This window comes from Protomyctophum bolini (genome assembly GCF_963924005.1).
Source record: "Protomyctophum bolini genome assembly, chromosome: 20".
Classification (NCBI taxonomy): Eukaryota; Metazoa; Chordata; class Actinopteri; order Myctophiformes; family Myctophidae; genus Protomyctophum; species Protomyctophum bolini.
Genome location: NC_137881.1, coordinates 1,111,420 through 1,134,238, shown reverse-complemented (window position 1 = coordinate 1,134,238; position 22,819 = coordinate 1,111,420). Strand labels below are relative to the sequence as shown.

Sequence of the window (22,819 nt, the reverse complement as noted above, 5' to 3'; positions counted from 1 at the left end):
CACACAACATCAGGTGGGAACTGGCAGCCATGACGACCGATCCAGAGATCCACAACCGATCCATGACGACCGATCCAGAGAAGAGACAGGACGTGGATGTGTCCCTTCTTGGCAGAGTGTTCAAGAGGATCATGCTCAGACTCAGGTCCTAGCCTGACGTCATGCTAACCCTCCACATCAAGGCTCTCGCTTATCCAGCGTCTCGCTGCTACGAGCTGGGGACCTTCTCATGGGACCTTCTTATGGGACCTTCTCATGGGACCTTCTTATGGGACCTCATGGGACCTTCTTATGGGACCTTCTCATGGGACCTTCTCATGGGACCTTCTCATGGGACCTCCTCATGGGACCTTCTCATGGGACCTCCTCATAGGACCTTCTCATGGGACCTCATGGGACCTCCTCATAGGACCTTCTCATGGGACCTCATGGGACCTTCTTATGGGACCTCCTCATAGGACCTTCTCATGGGACCTCATGGGACCTTCTTATGGGACCTCCTCATAGGACCTTCTCATGGGACCTCATGGGACCTCCTCATGGGACCTTCTCATGGGACCTTCTCATGGGACAACCTCATGGGACCACCTTATGGGACCTCATGGGACCTTCTTATGGGACCTTCTTATGGGACCACCTCATGGGACCTTCTCATGGGACCTCATGGGACCTTCTCATGGGACCTTCTTATGGGACCTTCTCATGGGCGACCGTCAAAGTTTCAGTCACGTCTTTTTTTAATCTAGAGAGAATTCGCTTAACTGTGTGTGTCTTCATGCTGGGCAGATTAAAGGTATCACTCTTCTCCCAGTCCCATAACTTAGGTCCTCCCACCTCCTGCTGGAACATCGTGTTGATATTGAGCCCTCCTATCGGTTCATAAGGTTCATTGTTAGACATCAATCTATGGAAAAACAGCGACACATTAGGCAACAACCCTTATTATATTACTAGGCAACACAGAATGGGGTGACTTTTTATTATTATTTCCACAACAGGTATATTAATGACAGTAAAATGTTGAAAATGAGTGGTATCCTGTAGTCAATAATCATTGATTCACTGGGATACCAAAAAACATTTGAAAAAAAAAAGGTTTCTCGCTGTTCTCGGGTTGAATATTGATATGCGATTAATCGAGATTAATTAATTACAAAGCTTCTGGAAAATGTATAAATAAAATTGTAAAAATATATTTTTTTTACAAAGCTTCTAATTAATTAGATTACAATTTTTAATCGAGTCCCAGCTCTAATCAAAATGCAATGACATCACACTGTCGTCATCACCACAACCATGTAGCCTTTTAAAAAGAATAGTCAGATCAAAAAATTATAATTTAGGAACCGTATTGACTTGTAGGTTTTATCGACTGTCCTCAGATTAATAGATTTTTCTTGTTGTGCCGAAACACAGCGCTGTGTCAGCGGGTGGCGACGCTATGTTTCACTGGACGCTGCATCGGACAGAAGCGTTGGTCACGACCATTTATTCTGCCGTCGCAGTCGGACACAAGATGTACTGCTTTGGAGGTTTGAAGCGACGGTCTGGCCGGTATCCTGTGCTCGAGGTGAATGTCTTCAACACAGTGTCTCTGCGCTGGGCCACGACGCCTGGAGGAAGGATGTTCTCTCACCTGCCTAATGCCTACACGGCCACGCTCGTAGAACGCGTGGTCTACGTGTGGGGGGGGTACCCTTGGGGTCAGCTCCATGGCTTTGATGTGGACGCCCGCGTCTGGCTCAGAGGCCTCGGTGTGTCTGGGAGCGTTCCAGAGAACAGGTTCAACCACTCTGCCTGTGTGCTGGGGAAGGACATGTTTATCTACGGAGGAACTCTAACTGGTCGACCGTGTTTAGGATGGTGTGGTGACGTCTACAAGTTAGACACCAGAACGATGGTCTGGTCTAATATCACCAGAGGAACGCCTCCTCCTCCTACACATTGTCCCTCTGCCACCATCATCGGGACAAAGATGTTTGTATTTGGGGGCAATTACCTCAACTGCAGGGGTTACAGCAACGACCTGAGTGTGTTTGACACAGAGACTAACCTCTGGCTGAGCAGCACACCTTCTGCACAGCTTCTCCCAAGAGGACGCTGGTCTCATTCAGCCTTTGCCTACAATGGAGAGCTCTACATTATTGGTGGCTGCATCTATGGTCAGGCCTTCAATGATCTGTGGAGATTCAGTCCAGAGACTTTATCCTGGAAGGAGGTTAAGCCCCGGGGGAACCCCCCCCCGTATGGAAATATGGAACATAGGGGCTGTTGCATGGTGGGCGACTGTTTTGTAATTTTTGGATCAGGCCTGCACATCTTAGACTTTAATCCTAGTCTGAAGACGCTATGCAAGCTAGCGGTTATTCAGTACGATCTGGAGCAGTCTGAACTCCCACACAACATCAGGTGGGAACTGGCAGCCATGACGACCGATCCAGAGATCCACAACCGATCCATGACGACCGATCCAGAGAAGAGACAGGACGTGGATGTGTCCCTTCTTGGCAGAGTGTTCAAGAGGATCATGCTCAGACTCAGGTCCTAGCCTGACGTCATGCTAACCCTCCACATCAAGGCTCTCGCTTATCCAGCGTCTCGCTGCTACGAGCTGGGGACCTTCTCATGGGACCTTCTTATGGGACCTCATGGGACCTCATGGGACCTTCTCATGGGACCTTCTTATGGGACCTCTTATGGGACCTCATGGGATCTTCTCACGGGACCTCATGGGACCTTCTTATGGGACCTTCTCATGGGACCTTCTCATGGGACCTCATGGGACCTTCTCATGGGACCTTATGGGACCTTCTCATGGGACCTTCTTATGGGACCTCATGGGATCTTCTCACGGGACCTCATGGGACCTTCTCATGGGACCTCATGGGACCTTCTCATGGGACCTTATGGGACCTTCTCATGGGACCTTCTTATGGGACCTCATGGGATCTTCTGCTGGTGATCTTCTGCTGGGGAACTTCTTATGGTTATTTCTACATAACTACTATATCTGGACGCACCTGATTAACCGTTCCGTATATACTCGTAAACATGATCTAGATGCCCCCCCCCAAGGAAAAGTGGTTCAGGATCCCCGAGGCATGGTGTAACGAAAATAGAAGATCTACATAAATATGTTTTATTTGTGGACTTTCTTAGACTTTTTTGTTTGTTTGTTTTAAAATGTATATTTGCTATTGACAATGAAAGGAGAAAGTAGGTCAAAGGTCCGCCGAATATGACGTACATTTGTGGAAAGACAAACATTAAATACCGTTTTTAACGACAACGAAGGGAACATTTACGTCACATGTAGACGAGCAGATCGGCTAAACCAATCACATATACTGTTGTTCATGAGATGATGTATGGTGATGTATAATGGTAAGAGCGCCCCTCACTTCACAGGTGTTTCACAATCATTCTGACCTGAGATCAGATTCATACGAGGTTTCCACTGGACACACACTGGTCTGATTAATATAAATAAATATATATACGGTATATTATTTTAAATGTAGGAAAAGAAAATGGGATTTTTACTCGAGTCGTGACCCATAAAAAAAAGGTGCTACCTATTGGGTCTACCAAAGTCTCCCGGAGGGGGCGTTAACATATGTGTCACGTGGTAGCGGCCGCCATGTTGGCAGGCTTTTCTGGTTTGTTTACAGTCAGCGACCATCCGTGTGCGTTCAAATTTTTAAACACCAGAGGGAGTTCAACGAGCTCGTTCCTGGCGCCAACACCAGGATGGAAAGAAAAAACGTGGGTAAGCGTTAGTGGTGGTAGAAGACGGAAAGCATCCTCTTTTGTACAAAATGTCCTGCTCATCCTCAGAGATGCTGTGAGTGATCTGGCTCTGCATTTCCTCAACAAAATGAAGAGAATTGTTGCAAAAAAACTATTTTTTTTTAGTTTATATTACTCCTAAACATTTTGCCAAACATCTCACACACTCCTATCCCCCTGGTGGAGACCTGTGACATCACACACACACACTCCTATCCCCCTGGTGGAGACCTGTGCCATCACACACACACTCCTATCCCCCTGGTGGAGACCTGTGACATCACACACACTCCTATCCCCCTGGTGGAGACCTGTGACATCACACACACACTCCTATCCCCCTGGTGGAGACCTGTGACATCACACACACTCCTATCCCCCTGGTGGAGACCTGTGACATCACACACACACTCCTATCCCCCTGGTGGAGACCTGTGACATCACACACACTCCTATCCCCCTGGTGGAGACCTGTGACATCACACACACACTCCTATCCCCCTGGTGGAGACCTGTGACATCACACACACTCCTATCCCCCTGGTGGAGACCTGTGACATCACACACACACTCCTATCCCCCTGGTGGAGACCTGTGACATCACACACACACTCCTATCCCCCTGGTGGAGACCTGTGACATCACACACACTCCTATCCCCCTGGTGGAGACCTGTGACATCACACACACTCCTATCCCCCTGGTGGAGACCTGTGACATCACACACACACTCCTATCCCCCTGGTGGAGACCTGTGACATCACACACACACACTCCTATCCCCCTGGTGGAGACCTGTGACATCACACACACTCCTATCCCCCTGGTGGAGACCTGTGACATCACACACACTCCTATCCCCCTGGTGGAGACCTGTGACATCACACACACACACTCCTATCCCCCTGGTGGAGACCTGTGACATCACACACACACTCCTATCCCCCTGGTGGAGACCTGTGACATCACACACACACTCCTATCCCCCTGGTGGAGACCTGTGACATCACACACACTCCTATCCCCCTGGTGGAGACCTGTGACATCACACACACACACACTCCTATCCCCCTGGTGGAGACCTGTGACATCACACACACACTCCTATCCCCCTGGTGGAGACCTGTGACATCACACACACACTCCTATCCCCCTGGTGGAGACCTGTGACATCACACACACACACTCCTATCCCCCTGGTGGAGACCTGTGACATCACACACACACTCCTATCCCCCTGGTGGAGACCTGTGACATCACACACACACACTCCTATCCCCCTGGTGGAGACCTGTGACATCACACACACACACTCCTATCCCCCTGGTGGAGACCTGTGACATCACACACACTCCTATCCCCCTGGTGGAGACCTGTGACATCACACACACACACTCCTATCCCCCTGGTGGAGACCTGTGACATCACACACACTCCTATCCCCCTGGTGGAGACCTGTGACATCACACACACACTCCTATCCCCCTGGTGGAGACCTGTGCTCAGAAGGGCACTTTTTCTAGTTATCAATGTTTTTTAAGGGCCTGCTTTGTCAAAACCCAGCCACTAGAGGGCAGCAAAGCATCGGCTATGGAACCGATTCTCTCCAAACAGAAGGACTGGTTCCATGAGTCTGGAAACTACAATAATAATAAATAATACTAATAAAGATTTAATTTAATTTAATTACATACAATAATAAATAATACTAATAAAGGTATAATCATGACAGACTATTATGTACTTTATACACTTTTGGAAAAGTCTCAATACTGCAATATATATATATATATACACACACACACACACACACACACGTCTCTGTCTGTGTGCGTGCGTGTGTGTGTGTGTGTGTGTACGGTTGTAATGCACGTAACACACACGTGACACACGCGTTCCACACCCCCGCAGAGAGTGCAGTGCCCGGGCATCAAGTCGGTCGGACCCACGGTTCTACAGAACCACCACAAAAAGGCTCTGGTCAGGCTCGGCCAGTGGGCCCAATCAGCCTACATCCCCCCCCCCTCTACTCACCTTTCCAATTTCCAGCCTCTGCCTCAGCCAATTGATTATGCCATGCCAATTAACCCCCACACCTGCAAATTGATTACTTAACCAGTCCACTGTTCACAGTCAGTTTGCACTCTGCAGATTGGCAGATACAGAGATCTCCATGTGGGACACAGACAGACAGACAGACAGACAGACAGACAGACAGACAGACAGACAGACAGACAGACAGACAGACAGACAGACAGACAGACAGACAGACAGACAGATACAGAGATCTCCATGTGGGACACAGACAGACAGACAGACAGACAGACAGACAGACAGATACAGAGATCTCCATGTGGGACACAGACAGACAGACAGACAGACAGACAGACAGACAGACAGACAGACAGACAGACAGACAGACAGACAGACAGACAGACAGACAGACAGACAGACAGACAGACAGACAGAGATCTCCATGTGGGACACAGACAGACAGACAGACAGACAGACAGACAGACAGATACAGAGATCTCCATGTGGGACACAGACAGACAGACAGACAGACAGATACAGAGATCTCCATGTGGGACACAGACAGACAGACAGACAGACAGACAGACAGACAGACAGACAGACAGACAGACAGACAGACAGACAGATACAGAGATCTCCATGTGGGACACAGACAGACAGACAGACAGACAGATACAGAGATCTCCATGTGGGACACAGACAGACAGACAGACAGACAGACAGATACAGAGATCTCCATGTGGGACACAGACAGACAGACAGACAGATACAGAGATCTCCATGTGGGACACAGACAGACAGACAGACAGACAGATACAGAGATCTCCATGTGGGACACAGACAGACCTCTTGTATCATCAGGTTCCAGAGTTGCATCGCTCTCCAGTAGGCCGGTGTGGCCGGCGCGGCACGTACAGGTCTAGTTGGACTAATTCATATGTCAGGTTTCACCTGACAAAAAGCTAAAAATGAAGTGGAAATGATTCAAACGTTAGTATAAAAAGGCAGAGGCCGCTGTGTGGTTGTTGATGACATGGCCACGTTTTGGGCTCTGTAATCTCATAATGGTTTGATTGATTGATTGATTGAAATCTTTATTAACAGTTTGCAGAATTACAGTACATTTCAAGCACAAACTCAATACAAAGACTGTTAACTGTGAGTGGACGACCCAATTAAGCCTTACACTTGTTTACAACAGGGTCCACATTGTTCAATTCATCAAAACATTTAGAGACAAACAAATAGACACTTCTATGTAGTTAAAGAACAGAACAGGAATTCATCATATAGGAAGCGAAAAGGGAAAAAAAATATATATACAGTGAGGGGAACAGGGGGATAAAAGAAAAGAAAACGAAAGACAGAGTGTAGGGCGCCTGCACACAACACCATGCGTTGATGCCATGTGTGCATATGTGCAGGCACCCAACACCACGTCCATACAAAAACATAGTACAATCCATAGTACAAAGACAGAGTGTAGGGCGCCTGCACACAACACCATGCGTTGATGCCATGTGTGCATATGTGCAGGCACCCAACACCACGTCCATACAAAAACATAGTACAATCCAGATACAAATTCAGCTTTTACAGAGGCCAGTTTCGAATTGCAGCCATCCGTAGGTGCCCTTTGAGAGCAGTTTTGAAGGAGCCAAGGGATTCACATGTCTTAATGACTGTTGGTAGGGCGTTCCACATTTTGGTCGCATAGGAGCGAAAAGAATTTAGTCCCTTGTTTGTGCCGAATCTGGGTTGTACATGGTTTGTTGCACTCCCTCTGGTGTTGTGGGTGTGGACTTCGTTTACATTAAGGAAGTATTTAGACAGGTACATGGGTATCTTGGTGGTGTATCTAATCTTGTGGACCAGACCCATTGCAAGATGCTGTACTCTGTCGTCGACCCTAAGCCATCCCAGCCTGTCAAAGTGGGCAGGGGTGAGGTGGGTTCGGGGGGTGAGGCCAAGTAGGAGCCTGACCAGTTTGTTTTGGGAGGTCTGGAGCCTTGTTTTAAGGGCCTTTGAGGTGCTGTGGTACCAGGAGGTGGATGCATAGTCAAAGAAACCTTGTACAAGGGCTCCTGTTAAGGTCTTCAAGGTGTTTTTGTCGACCAGTGAGGAGATCCTGTAGAGGAATCTTGTTCTTTGATTGACTTTTTTGATTACGTTGGTGGCCATCTTATCACCGGAAAGATTGGCCTCCAGGATGGAACCTAGGTAGGTAATTTGATCCTTCCGTGTGATAATATCATCACCAACTCTAACCAAGAAGCCATCTGCCTTTTTGAGATTACTATTTGATCCGAAGAGAATGGATTCAGTTTTTCCCAGGTGTAAGGATAGTTTGTTATCAGCGAGCCAGGTGCAGATTCTACCGAGTTCAGAGCTGAGGGTCTTTTCAACCTGCAGTTTGTTCCTGTCCGAGACCAGCAGTGCTGAGTCGTCTGCGAACAGGAACAAGTTGCAGTCACAAGCTGAAGTCATGTCGTTTACATATATTAGGAACAGTAAAGGCCCTAGTATGCTTCCTTGTGGGACGCCACAGCTCACTGGGAGGGGGGGGGACAGTGTTCCGTTCACTTCCACCATCTGTTCTCTCCCCTCCAGGTAGGATTGCATCCAGCTCACTGATGTGCTATCAAAACCAATAGCTTTTAGCTTGTTAACCAGTATGGAGTGGTTCACGGTGTCAAAAGCCTTTTGGAGGTCCAGCATGACCATGCCGCAGTATTTTCCAGCATCCACCTCGTGTTTGATGTGGTCGCTCAAATAGAGAAGGCATGTGTCAGTGGAGTGGGATGTTCTGAAACCAGATTGGAACTCGTACAACAATTTATTAGTGGCAAGATACTTTTCAACCTGTTCATAGACTATTTTTTCCATCACTTTCGAGATGGAGCTTAGAATAGAAATAGGGCGGTAGTTGCCGGGTTCTAATTTGCTCCCTTTTTTGTACAGGGGGGTTACTTTGGCCAGTTTAAAATCTCTGGGGACCTGTCCTTGTTTGATGGAGAGGTTAACTATGTGGGTGATGACTGGAGCTATGGAAATGGCTGAGTCTCTGAGAAATTTGGAGGGAATATTGTCATGGCCAGTGGCCTTGTGGGGTTGGAGGGCACTCAGTTTCTTAAGTACCTCTTAAGCACATGGCACATGTGTCGTCTAATTTGGCTATACTGTAGCTCAGTGTTGTCTTGTCTATTTGGGCTACATTGCTATAAAGATGATGTGATGTCTTTAAAAAGCTAAGAAAACCCTTGTTTCAACAGAATATGGAACTCAAAATGCCCTTAATGGCGTTAATGTGACTGGAAATGAGTCAAATATTGTTTACCTTCGTTCTGAATATGTTGCTTGAATAAATTACATTTTCGTAAGACAACCTCACACATAATAACATACACTCTTACCAGCTGTCAAAACAATGCAATTTACTGCTGTTTATATAGAAATAAAATGTGTATTATGCTTAACCCATTCTGACCGGGCACCCATTTTGGTGTTAGCATCATGTTATGCTTTAGCTATTGAAAAATAGCAGATCTACAAGCTCATAGCGCGCCACTGAGTGGCGCGCTATGAGCTTGTAGGTCTGCTATTTTTGAAAAAATCAAAGAACGACTGACATTTTTTTAAATCTGATCTCAGGTCAGAATGGGTTCATCAGACCCAGTGTGTGTCCAGTGGAAACCTCGTATGAATCTGATCTCAGGTCAGAATGGGGTTAATCGAGTTCAGCCTTTTGGCCCGGCCCTCCAACATATTTTCAGTTGCTTGTGTGGCCCCGTGGGAAAAACAATTGCCCACCCCCTGCTCTATACTGTCTGTATGTGCACTCTGAGGCATTACATCGTGTTTATAGCTCAGCTCAGTGGCCTTGTGGTTAGAGTGTCCGCCCTGAGACTGGGAGGTCGGGGTTCGATCCCCGGCCGGGTCATACCAAAGACTCTAAATAATGGGACCCAGTGCCTCCCTGCTTGACACTCAGCATCAAGGGTTGGATTGGGGGTGGGAAGTGAGGACGCTGGCGTCGACTGTTCGCCGCTTCACCTCCCAATGTATGAATGAATGAACCATTGTAAAGCGCTTTGAGAACTTGGAAATTGCAATTCATTATAACTTGCTTACTGTAAACGACTCTGGATTAAGAGCGTCTGCTAAAAACGCCTACGTTGTAAATGTGTAACTGTAGTGTTGGTCGTGGTTAAATGGACCACGTCAGAGAGGAGACTTAGAGGAGAGGGCTAGCCCGTAACGTGTGTTTCTCTGCCTACATGTACATGTCCTCGTGTTTAACTTGTCTGCTGTAAATCTCCCTGGATTAAGAGCGTCTGCTAAACTGAATTGTACATCTGTAATTGTAGTGTTGGTCATTACATGGACCACATGAGAGACCACATTAGGGGAGTGGGTCATTACATGGACATTAGGGGTGGGGGTGGGTCTGGGCTGTTTGAGGGAATAATACTTATGGCTCCATCAGAGCCAGATGTTCTGCCAGAGCTCCTCCTCTGGTGTGCTTACTAAAACATTCCACTGAAGCTTCGGGGAATAAAAAGTGCTTCACTATAGCCTGGTCTAGTGTCTCTGTCTGAGTCGGCTGGTCCCTCACTTCACTGCTAGCCTGGTCTAGTTACTGGTCCCTCGCTTCACTGCTAGCCTGGTCTAGTTACTGGTCCCTCGCTTCACTGCTAGCCTGGTCTAGTTACTGGTCCCTCGCTTCACTGCTAGCCTGGTCTAGTTACTGGTCCCTCGCTTAGCCTAGTGAGACTATAGTCTGCTCTCTCTGTCTGTCTGCCTGTGAATCTGCAGGGACTGAACGGCACCTTCCGGACAACATGAGAGCTCTTCTCGTGGTGTTGGTCGTGGCGGCGTTGGCCTGCTTTTCCACTGCTCAACACCAGGCGCTGATTGACTACTTGGAGAGGAGACTGCTGGCGATCGAGGTAAGACTCACTCCTTCCTTTAGCTCCCTGGCTGGGTCCATTCTGGAACCCGAGGCTCAGGAAATACATGTTCCAGAGAGAGAGAGAGAGAGAGAGAGAGAGAGAGAGAGAGAGAGAGAGAGAGAAATGGTCAAGGAGAAGTAACAGAAACCTACTGTTTCGAGAGACAGACTGGAAAAGATTTACAAAGCAGTCCAGGAAGCTGAACTGGTTCATGTCAATGAGGATTAATTATAATCTTAAAGGAGCAATTTGTCAAATCTGATGCAATCAAGTACAGTAGCCTAGTTTTCCCAACGCTGCACAGATGCTTTGTGAAGCATACTGTATTTATACATACTGTATTTATACATACTGTACTGTACAGGTGTTATGAATGGATGTTGAACAGGGAGGAGTTGATACATTAATCTCTGTGCATGAAGGTCATTATGATTTATTCTGCCTTTCTACAGTAATACATATTATTGATTTTATTCTGCTGTCTAGGAGCATAACGTTTATTGTCACTGTGTGTGTGTGTGTGTGTGTGTGTGTGTGTGTGTGTGTGTGTGTGCGCGTGCGGGCGTGCGTGCGTGCGTGCGTGCGTGCGTGCGTGCGTGCGTGTGTGTGTGCGCGTGCGGGCGTGCGTGCGTGCGTGTGTGTGTGTGTGTGTGTGTGTGTGTGTGCGTGCGTGCGGGCGTGCGCGTGTGTGTGTGTGTGTGTGTGTGTTGCCAGTGAGACACAGACAACTTTGGTCTGCTTATTAACCCATTAAGAGCTGCATGAGGCCCATTCTCTCTACATTTATTTCATTATTCAACTTGTTCACTGATGCTAAGACGTGTACGTTTAAAAAGAAATCACTTCAAATAACTGTCCATTTTAAAATAGATGTCTTATTGTCAAATGTTTCGGATGAAATGAGATGCGTTTAATGTCGGATGGCTAATAGTCCAACACGGGAAATCCTCAACTGTTCACTGAAGGCTCGAGACCACAATTGACAAAATGTCAGGCCTAGAGGCTGACATTCGTCGTCACAGTTAAATTATTGTAAAAAATCTGCATTAATCTACATTAACTAATTGTTATTTTGATCAATGTTTTCCTGTTATCTCTCCTAATGGTACCAACATCAATACAGCATGGAATTGTGGACAAAATCTTATTCGAAACAAACAAAGAATTCGTTAGTTTTGGGTCCGAGACGCTAAATGTCATCAGATGGTGGTTCCGTGGCTCAGATGGGTCTGAGAGGCTAAATGTCATCAGATGGTGGTTCCGTGGCTCAGATGGGTCTGAGAGGCTAAATGTCATCAGATGGTGGTTCGTGGCTCAAATGGGTCTGAGAGGCTAAATGTCATCAGATGGTGGTTCCGTGGCTCAGATGGGTCTGAGAGGCTAAATGTCATCAGATGGTGGTTCCGTGGCTCAAATGGGTCTGAGAGGCTAAATGTCATCAGATGGTGGTTCCGTGGCTCAGATGGGTCTGAGAGGCTAAATGTCATCAGATGGTGGTTCCGTGGCTCAGATGGGTCTGAGAGGCTAAATGTCATCAGATGGTGGTTCCGTGGCTCAGATGGGTCTGAGAGGCTAAATGTCATCAGATGGTGGTTCCGTGGCTCAAATGGGTCTGAGAGGCTAAATGTCATCAGATGGTGGTTCCGTGGCTCAGATGGGTCTGAGAGGCTAAATGTCATCAGATGGTGGTTCCGTGGCTCAAATGGGTCTGAGAGGCTAAATGTCATCAGATGGTGGTTCCGTGGCTCAGATGGGTCTGAGAGGCTAAATGTCATCAGATGGTGGTTCCGTGGCTCAAATGGGTCTGAGAGGCTAAATGTCATCAGATGGTGGTTCCGTGGCCCAAATGGGTCTGAGAGGCTAAATGTCATCAGACGGTGGTTCCGTGGCTCAGATGGGTCTGAGAGGCTAAATGTCATCAGATGGTGGTTCCGTGGCCCAAATGGGTCTGAGAGGCTAAATGTCATCAGATGGTGGTTCGTGGCTCAGATGGGTCTGAGAGGCTAAATGTCATCAGATGGTGGTTCCGTGGCCCAAATGGGTCTGAGAGGCTAAATGTCATCAGATGGTGGTTCCGTGGCTCAGATGGGTCTGAGAGGCTAAATGTCATCAGATGGTGGTTCCGTGGCCCAAATGGGTCTGAGAGGCTAAATGTCATCAGACGGTGGTTCCGTGGCTCAGATGGGTCTGAGAGGCTAAATGTCATCAGATGGTGGTTCCGTGGCTCAGATGGGTCTGAGAGGCTAAATGTCATCAGATGGTGGTTCCGTGGCTCAGATGGGTCTGAGAGGCTAAATGTCATCAGATGGTGGTTCCGTGGCTCAGATGGGTCTGAGAGGCTAAATGTCATCAGATGGTGGTTCCGTGGCTCAGATGGGTCTGAGAGGCTAAATGTCATCAGATGGTGGTTCCGTGGCTCAGATGGGTCTGAGAGGCTAAATGTCATCAGATGGTGGTTCCGTGGCTCAGATGGGTCTGGGAGGCTAAATGTCATCAGATGGTGGTTCCGTGGCTCAGATGGGTCTGAGAGGCTAAATGTCATCAGATGGTGGTTCCGTGGCTCAGATGGGTCTGAGAGGCTAAATGTCATCAAATGGTGGTTCCGTGGCTCAAATGGGTCTGAGAGGCTAAATGTCATCAGACGGTGGTTCCGTGGCTCAGATGGGTCTGAGAGGCTAAATGTCATCAAATGGTGGTTCCGTGGCTCAAATGGGTCTGAGAGGCTAAATGTCATCAGATGGTGGTTCCGTGGCTCAGATGGGTCTGAGAGGCTAAATGTCATCAGATGGTGGTTCCGTGGCTCAGATGGGTCTGAGAGGCTAAATGTCATCAGACGGTGGTTCCGTGGCTCAGATGGGTCTGAGAGGCTAAATGTCATCAGATGGTGGTTCCGTGGCTCAGATGGGTCTGAGAGGCTAAATGTCATCAGATGGTGGTTCCGTGGCTCAGATGGGTCTGAGAGGCTAAATGTCATCAGATGGTGGTTCCGTGGCTCAGATGGGTCTGAGAGGCTAAATGTCATCAGATGGTGGTTCCGTGGCTCAGATGGGTCTGAGAGGCTAAATGTCATCAGATGGTGGTTCCGTGGCTCAGATGGGTCTGGGAGGCTAAATGTCATCAGATGGTGGTTCCGTGGCTCTGATGGGTCTGAGAGGCTAAATGTCATCAGATGGTGGTTCCGTGGCTCAGATGGGTCTGGGAGGCTAAATGTCATCAGATGGTGTTTTTCTTTTTAATGTTTTACTGTAAAGCACTTTGGTACAACGTTGTTGTTTTTAAATGTGCTATATAAATAAAGGTGGTTTGGGTCCAAGAGGCTAAATGTCATCAAATGGAGGCATCATCAAATGCTCTTTGGCATGAAGACAGTTGAAAACCACTGATTTCAGAACCAAGCGTTTTCTGAGAAAACGTACGTTGCCCAAATCTAAAATGACAACACGTCACATGCTCTTAACGTTTTGACACATTCACGTTTCAATTCAACGTGTTATTTCATCCAGTGAGTCAGAGGCTGTACAGTAGGAGGTATATACAGTAAAGCCAGTTCCCAGACGGAATCATTTCCTGGAAACTAAACGACTGGAGCAGAAATAAAACCACAAGGTAACCTTTACAGAAATGAAAAGGAAAGAGAGTGAAGCTGGAACTGGGGTTGTATCAGGACTGGTAAAGTATACTGTAATATATACTGTATAATATACATATATATATATAAATATACTGCATCAGGACTGTTCAAATATCAGTGGTTCTTCAAATCGTTTCATGTCAGGGACCCCCAGACATATTGTGTTCTCCAGGGACCCCCACACATATTGTGTTCTCCAGGGACCCCCACACATATTGTGTTCTCCAGGGACCCCCACACATTTTGTGTTCTCCAGGGACCCCCACACATATTGTGTTCTCCAGGGACCCCCACACATATTGTGTTCTCCAGGGACCCCCACACATATTGTGTTCTCCAGGGACCCCCACACATATTGTGTTCTCCAGGGACCCCCACACATATTGTGTTCTCCAGGGACCCCCACACATATTGTGTTCTCCAGGGACCCCCACACATATTGTGTTCTCCAGGGACCCCCACACATATTGTGTTCTCCAGGGACCCCCACACATATTGTGTTCTCCAGGGACCCCCACACATATTGTGTTCTCCAGGGACCCCCACACATATTGTGTTCTCCAGGGACCCCCACACATTTTGTGTTCTCCAGGGACCCCCACACATATTGTGTTCTCCAGGGACCCCCAGACATATTGTTGTCCAGAACCAGCCCTCTGCCCGGGCTCTGGACAGGGCCCAAAAGGCCCTGATGAACATCAGGTCAGAATGACTCTGGCCTTCAGGTGGTGTAATGATAATAATAATAATAATAATAATAATAATATGAATGAATGAATGAATGAATAGTTCATTTCGATCTTTCAGAGGGGACACATTAACACAAAAACAGTTTACTTTTTGCGAACGCAGTGAGCACTTACTATGAGACCTAGCAGATCATGTCTGTCTGTCTGTCTGTCTGTGTGTCCCGCTTTTGTGCCCATATATGGAGCTGAGTGATTTGTTTGTGATTGATGCAACACACTCCTTGGACGTATAGCTGCTTTGGGGACTCCTTATATGGTTATGGCTAAGTTAAAAACTTAACTTAAAAATAACTTAACTTAAAAAAATTATAACTTAAAAATAAATCTTAAAAAAACCCAAATATGTACGAGCTGCGTTCGCTTCCCGCGTTTGCGCGTCTTACTTGTTCTTTTTAGGTGATGGAAAAGGCATCGGCAGAAGCTTAACCCATTCTGACCGGGCACCCATTTTGGTGCTAACATCATGTTATGCTTTACCTATTGAAAAATAGCAGATCTACAAGCTCATATCGCGCCACCGAGTGGCGCGATACGAGCTTGTAGGTCTGCTATTTTTGAAAAATTCGAAGAACGACTGACATTTTTAGAATCTGATCTCAGGTCAGAATGGGTTCATCAGACCAGTGTGTGTCCCGTGGAAACCTCGTATGAATCTGATCTCAGGTCAGAATGGGTTAAAGCTTATCAGTGCCTATATATCCTTATCTCAATGTATTCCAAAATACTGTTGAAGATCACAATCAACATTATAAACAAAAACAAACAAATGACATTTATAGAAGAAGAAAAGAAAATTAAAACAAACAAAAAACAAAAACAGACACAAACGAGAAACAGAAACAGTTCTGACCTGTCCTCCGTCCGTCCTCTGTCCTCCAGGACCGCATCTCCCTGTGGCACGAGCAGACCACGCGCTACGCCGCGGAGCTGCGCGAGCTGAAGCAGACGATGGTGGCCCAGCTGGAGACGCTGGACAAGGAGAAGGAGACGCTGCGCACGGGCCTGGACGGCGTGGCGACCCGCGTGGACCGCGTGGAGAGAGAGCTGGACTACCTGGAGACCCAGAGCGGCGGCACCACGCCCTGTGTGGACGTGGACGACAAGCTGATGGAGCAGCAGGTCAGCCTGGTGACGGAGAAGAACAAGGTCAAGTACGCCAAGCTGTCAGGTGAGGGGGGGGGGGGGGGGGGGGGGTGATTGATTGATTGATTGATTGATTGATTGATTGATTGATTACTAATTATAGTCAGAGATGTAAACAGCGAGAGGTACAAGTCAGACTTTAAAGCTTGAAAGGATAACACGAAAAGAACGTCCTGGGGACATAACCACCCATTCTGGTGTTATAGCATTATGTTTACGCTTTAGCTATTGAAAAATAGCAGACCTACAAGCTCGTAGCGCGCCACCGAGTGGCGCGCTACGAGCTTGTAGATCTGCTATTTTTTTTTAAATCGAAAGAACGACTGACATAGAAACATAAGCTTTTTCAGAAAACTGTCAGGATGTGTAGAAGAACATTTTTAGAATCTGATCTCAGGTCAGAATGGGTTAATTGTTTCCATTGTGGTCCTATGTATTAAATTCATCAACATATCATATAAAATGCTTTTCTCGGGCCAATTTTGAAAGAAACTATTGATTCACACGTTTATTGGATGGTGTCGGCAGAATTAATTAATTAATTAATTAAATTGTGATTGTTTTAGTAGTAGAATTCGATTTTGGAGCAAAAAGCCCATTCACTGTTTTGAAGGCAAACAAAATGAATCCCCAAAACATGCAGGGAGGCCAGTCTGGGGGAGAGGTTTCCTGTTGCAGCATTCTGGACCGAGAGAGAGAGAGAGAGAGAGAGAGAGAGAGAGAGAGAGAGAGAGAGAGAGAGAGAGAGACATAGTGAGAGACAGACCTGGCTAATATAGGCTACAGTAATCCTTTAGTCAGAACCCTTTCATGAAGATCAAAGCTGTCTTGAAGGCCTAAACCTGAACATAAAAATGTTTCCATTATTACCATTAATCATTTAAGTGATTCGTCAATGATTACTCTTATGCAGAAAGCATTTCCCACAATAACTGACTGACCCAGTTATAATAATATAGTTATAATAACTGACTGACCCAGTTAAGTTCAGTTTGTCATGATGAAAAATTACTGCTTCACAAAGATACCTCCTCTCCTCTCCTCTCCTCTCCTCTCCTCTCCTCTCCTCTCCTCTCCTCTCCTCTCCATCCACTAACACTAACTCCCCTCTCCTCTCCAGACTGTAGGGACATGATCTCCAGCATCAAAGCCATGAAGATCCTGAAGCGTCTTGGAGGTCCGAAGGGCTCGTGGACCAAAGACATCCAGACGAGTCGCTCCTCGTCTGGGAAGGTGTTCGTCTTCAACGGAACCCACGGAGACGCCATCTACGAGTTCTCCTCCGTGCAGACCTTCACCAGCTCCCCGGGGACCGCCCACGCCCAGGTGAGACCTGTATGACATCACAGGGGGAACCGCCCAGGCCCAGGTGAGACCTGTATGACATCACAGGGGGAACCGCCCAGGCCCAGGTGAGACCTGTATGACATCACAGGGGGAACCGCCCGGCCCCAGGTGAGACCTGTATGACATCACAGGGGGAACCGCCCAGGCCCAGGTGAGACCTGTATGACATCACAGGGGGAACCGCCCAGGCCCAGGTGAGACCTGTATGACATCACAGGGGGAACCGCCCAGGTGAGACCTGTATGACATCACAGGGGGAACCGCCCAGGCCCAGGTGAGACCTGTATGACATCACAGGGGGAACCGCCCAGGCCCAGGTGAGACCTGTATGACATCACAGGGTGGGCTTGAGCCCCTTTGCCCTTTTACCCGTCTGTAAAAAAACAACTGCCCTCTCCAGACCATGGATGTAAAACAACTGCCCTCTCCAGACCATGGATGTAAAACAACTGCCCTCTCCAGACCATGGATGTAAAACAACTGATCAGTTTACAGTTAAAAACTCGACTTTATTACTGATTATGTTTCTGAAGGTCCGCCGTCTGCCGTGGTCGTGGCGGGGGACGGGTCACGTGGTCTACCAGAACCACGCCTACTACGTGAAGCAGGAGGAGGCCACGCCCCCCATGGTGGTGAGATACGACCTGAGGAACAGCTCTGTGGTGGACACTGTGGTGTTCCCCCTGCAGGTACTGGAGGGTACTGCACTACACTACACTACCCATGATGCACCACTACACTACACTGCACTGCACTACACTACCCATGATGCACCACTACACTACACCACACCACACTATACTATACATTATAACATATCATAACTGATTGACCAATAGGAGCAGGTGTTTGTAGTCTATACTAACTGACTGACCAATAGGAGCAGGTGTTTGTAGTCTACACTAACTGACTGACCAATAGGAGCAGGTGTTTATAGTACTAACTGACTGACCAATAGGAGCAGGTGTTTGTAGTCTATACTAACTGACTGACCAATAGGAGCAGGAGTTTGTAGTCTATACTAAGTGACTGACCAATAGGAGCAGGTGTTTGTAGTCCATACTAACTGACTGACCAATAGGATCAGGTGTTTGTAGTCTATACTAACTGACTGACCAATAGGAGCAGGTGTTTGTAGTCTATACTAACTGACTGACCAATAGGAGCAGGTGTTTGTAGTCTATACTAACTGACTGACCAATAGGAGCAGGTGTTTGTAGTCTACACTAACTGACTGACCAATAGGAGCAGGTGTTTATAGTACTAACTGACTGACCAATAGGAGCAGGTGTTTGTAGTCCATACTAAGTGACTGACCAATAGGAGCAGGTGTTTGTAGTCCATACTAACTGACTGACCAATAGGATCAGGTGGCGGTGTACAGCCTGAACCCAGAGACCCTGGTGGACCTGGCGGTGGACGAGGAGGGTCTGTGGGCGATCTACGCCACGCAGAACGACCGGCACATCTCGCTGGCCAAGATGGACGCCAGCACGCTGGACACGGAGCAGACCTGGGACACGGCCTGTCCCCGGGACAACGCTGAGGCCGCCTTCCTCATCTGTGGCACGCTGTAAGTACACTACACTACCCATGATGCACCACTACACTACACTACCCATGATGCACCACTACACTACACTACACTACCCATGATGCACCACTACACTACACTACCCATGATGCACCACTACACTACACTACACTACCCATGATGCACCACTACACTACACTACCCATGATGCACCACTACACTACACTACCCATGATGCACCACTACACTACACTACACTACCCATGATGCACCACTACACTACACTACCCATGATGCACCACTACACTACACTACCCATGATGCACCACTACACTACACTACCCATGATGCACCACTACACTACACTACCCATGATGCACCACTACACTACACTACCCATGATGCACCACTACACTACACTACACTACCCATGATGCACCACTACACTACACTACCCATGATGCACCACTACACTACACTACACTACCCATGATGCACCACTACACTACACTACCCATGATGCACCACTACACTACACTACACTACCCATGATGCACCACTACACTACACTACACTACCCATGATGCACCACTACACTACACTACACCAGTAAGACGCGCAAACGCGGGAAGCGAACGCAGCTCGTGCATATTTGGGTTTTGGACGTATAGCTGCTTTGGGAACTCATTATATGGTTATGGCTGAGTCATGGTGACACAAATCACTCAGCTCCATATATGTGCACAAAAGCGGGACAGACAGACAGACAGACAGACAGACAGACAGACAGACACACACACACACACACAGACAGACAGACATGATCTGCTAGGTCTCATAGTAAGTGCTCACTGCATTCGCAACTACACTTGTCCCCGGGACAACGCAGAGGCCGCCTTCCTCATCTGTGGCACGCTGTAAGAATACTCTATATTTATCTAATAATACTCTTCTATCTATCGATAAATGTAATAATACTCTTCTATCTATCGATAAATGTAATAATACTCTATAAATGTGGTGTACAAACACAGCCCAGCCGGGCCGCTCGCGGGTCCAGTGTGTGTTATGTGGATAGGTTAATGTACTGTACTGTACTGTACTGTACAGGTATGTGGTGTACAACACGGCCCAGCCGGGCCGCTCGCGGGTCCAGTGTGTGTTTGACGTCAGCGGGCTGGTGAGCACGGACGACGCCCCGCTGGCGTACTTCCCCAAACGCTACGGCTCCCACGCCAGCATCAAGTACAACCCGGGAGAACAGCTGCTCTACGCCTGGGACCACGACGGCTACCAGATCCTCTACAAGCTGCTGCTCAAACACAAGCTGGAGGTCTGAACTACACTGCCCACGATGCACCACTACACTACACTACCCATGATGCACCACTACACTACACTACCCATGATGCACCACTACACTACACTACACTACCCATGATGCACCACTACACTACACTACACTACACTACCAGATCCTCTACATCTACAAGCTGCTCCTCAAACACAAGCTGGAGGTCTGAGGAGACCACGTCTATGAGGACTCTGTGTTTTTATAAAGGTTCCTACGTCATGAAATTCAACCTTTCACGTCTATGAGGACTCGGTGTTTTTAAAACCCTAGAACACTAAACACAGATGTGACAAAAGTTAAGTTTTAGTGTTCTAGGGTTGAAAGTGTCTGACTTTAAAAATACACGTGTGGATGTAGATCAGCCCCCTCAAGGAACCATAAGGGTCCCTGGATCACACCTTTGAGAGCCACTGCTTTAAATAAATACATAACTAATATAGACCATATTTGATCAAATTTAGGAGCCAAACTTTTTTGACAAGTGCACATGCACGCGCGCATGTGTCCTCTTTTTGGTAATTCAGAATATGGTATGCCTACAATACAGACTAATAGGAGAGCGCGCTCCCGGTGTGCAACTGTGGATTTCCAAAACGAACCCCGTTTGAGAAAAGTAGCTCGGATAAAAATGCTTTTTATTAAACAACGCGGGATGCAGCAATTCTAATCGCTGTACCAGCAAATTTCTAACACCCGTGGCACATGTGGCGAGGACTTTATATTTGGAATCGGAATGTTTATGTACACGTTTGGACTGTAAATGTAGCGATTGCGTAAAACAGGCTGCAGTTGCGCCATGACTGTCATGATAATCATGTTTCAGGGCTACTGTAAGGTCAGCCTGTCATGTTTGTTTCTTTTTGTGCCTTGACATTCCCATTTAAGTCATTAAAACACTATGTTTCTCTGAGTAGAGCCTCATTAAAACACTATGTTTCTCTGAGTAGAGCCTCAGAAACCCAAGCGTTTGTATTTTACTCCGAGTTCATTTTGATAAGCAGATGGTGGACATTATTGTATTTGCTTCGTCTCAGTTGCACTATTCACTTCTTAAGTTGGTAATAATAATAATAATAATAATAATAATAATAATAATAATAATAATAATAATCATCAGACATGAGTTTCAATGGCAGGACCATTTATTTGTAATCATTGCTTTCTGGTCAAGCAGCTTTGGAACTTGTCATAATTATCTGTTTAGATTTTAGAACTGACTGTGGAACTGCGTTAGGCCTACTGTGTCTAATTGTTCTAACTGACTGTGGAACTGCGTTAGGCCTACTCTGTCTAATTGTTCTAACTGACTGTGGAACTGCGTTAGGCCTACTGTGTCTAATTGTTCTAACTGACTGTGGAACTGCGTTAGGCCTACTGTGTCTAATTGTTCTAACTGACTGTGGAACTGCGTTAGGCCTACTGTGTCTAATTGTTCTAACTGACTGTGGAACTGCGTTAGGCCTACTGTGTCTAATTGTTCTAATTACTCATCAAAGCCTGTACATCACTGCTTCCTTGTGTTATTATATTATTTTCCCTTCATTTTTCACAAGAATTTCACAAGAACACAAAAATCTACATTTAAAGAAAAATGTAGAAGCAGTAGAAAATATCTGATCTACAAAAGCTCCTAATGCTGCGTGAAGCAAAGTGACCCCGTTGTGAGCTTGTGTATAGATCAGGTATTTTCACTATAGTCTCACACTCACACACACACACACACACACACACACACACACACACACACACACACACACACACACACACACACACACACACACACACACACACACACACACACACACACACACACACACACACACACACACACACACACACACACACACACACACACACACACACACGCACACACATCTGAGCTGGAGGCGATGTGGCCATACTGTACGTTATGAAGGATTTACTGTACTTGATCACAAATGCAAGAAAGTCTGCAATAAAACATTCTTAGTGGTCCGATAATACATTAGAAAACTATACTCTTGATATTCACAGATATTGTGTGTTTATTAATTATCTCCCATAATGTGTGTGTTTATTAATTCTCTCCCATAATGTGTGTGTATATTAATTCTCTCCCATAATGTGTGTGTTTATTAATTATCTCCCATAATGTGTGTGTTTATTAATTCTCTCCCATAATGTGTGTGTATATTAATTCTCTCCCATAATGTGTGTGTTTATTAATTCTCTCCCATAATGTGCGTGTATATTAATTCTCTCCCATAATTGTAGACTTGACTTTTGTCAAGATTTTGGATCTGTTGA

General features: G+C 46.8%; 2 protein-coding genes across 2 annotated transcripts; both read left to right on the top strand.

The window, feature by feature from the left end:
- Positions 1–1,516: 1,516 nt before the first annotated feature.
- Positions 1,517–2,548, top strand: LOC308335882 (kelch domain-containing protein 3-like; the record flags this gene model as incomplete). Its single annotated transcript, XM_080793101.1, has 1 exon — positions 1,517–2,548. One exon carries the CDS (start codon positions 1,517–1,519, stop codon positions 2,546–2,548), a length of 1,032 nt encoding a protein of 343 aa, XP_080649227.1.
- Positions 2,549–10,389: 7,841 nt separating this feature from the next.
- olfml3b (olfactomedin-like 3b) lies at positions 10,390–22,359 on the top strand. The gene is made up of 6 exons (XM_080792820.1): positions 10,390–10,772; positions 16,035–16,323; positions 17,419–17,624; positions 18,179–18,334; positions 19,010–19,218; positions 20,290–22,359. Exons 1-6 carry the CDS (start codon positions 10,665–10,667, stop codon positions 20,516–20,518), a joined length of 1,197 nt encoding a protein of 398 aa, XP_080648946.1. The 5' UTR covers positions 10,390–10,664; the 3' UTR covers positions 20,519–22,359.
- The last annotated feature ends 460 nt before the right edge of the window (positions 22,360–22,819 follow it).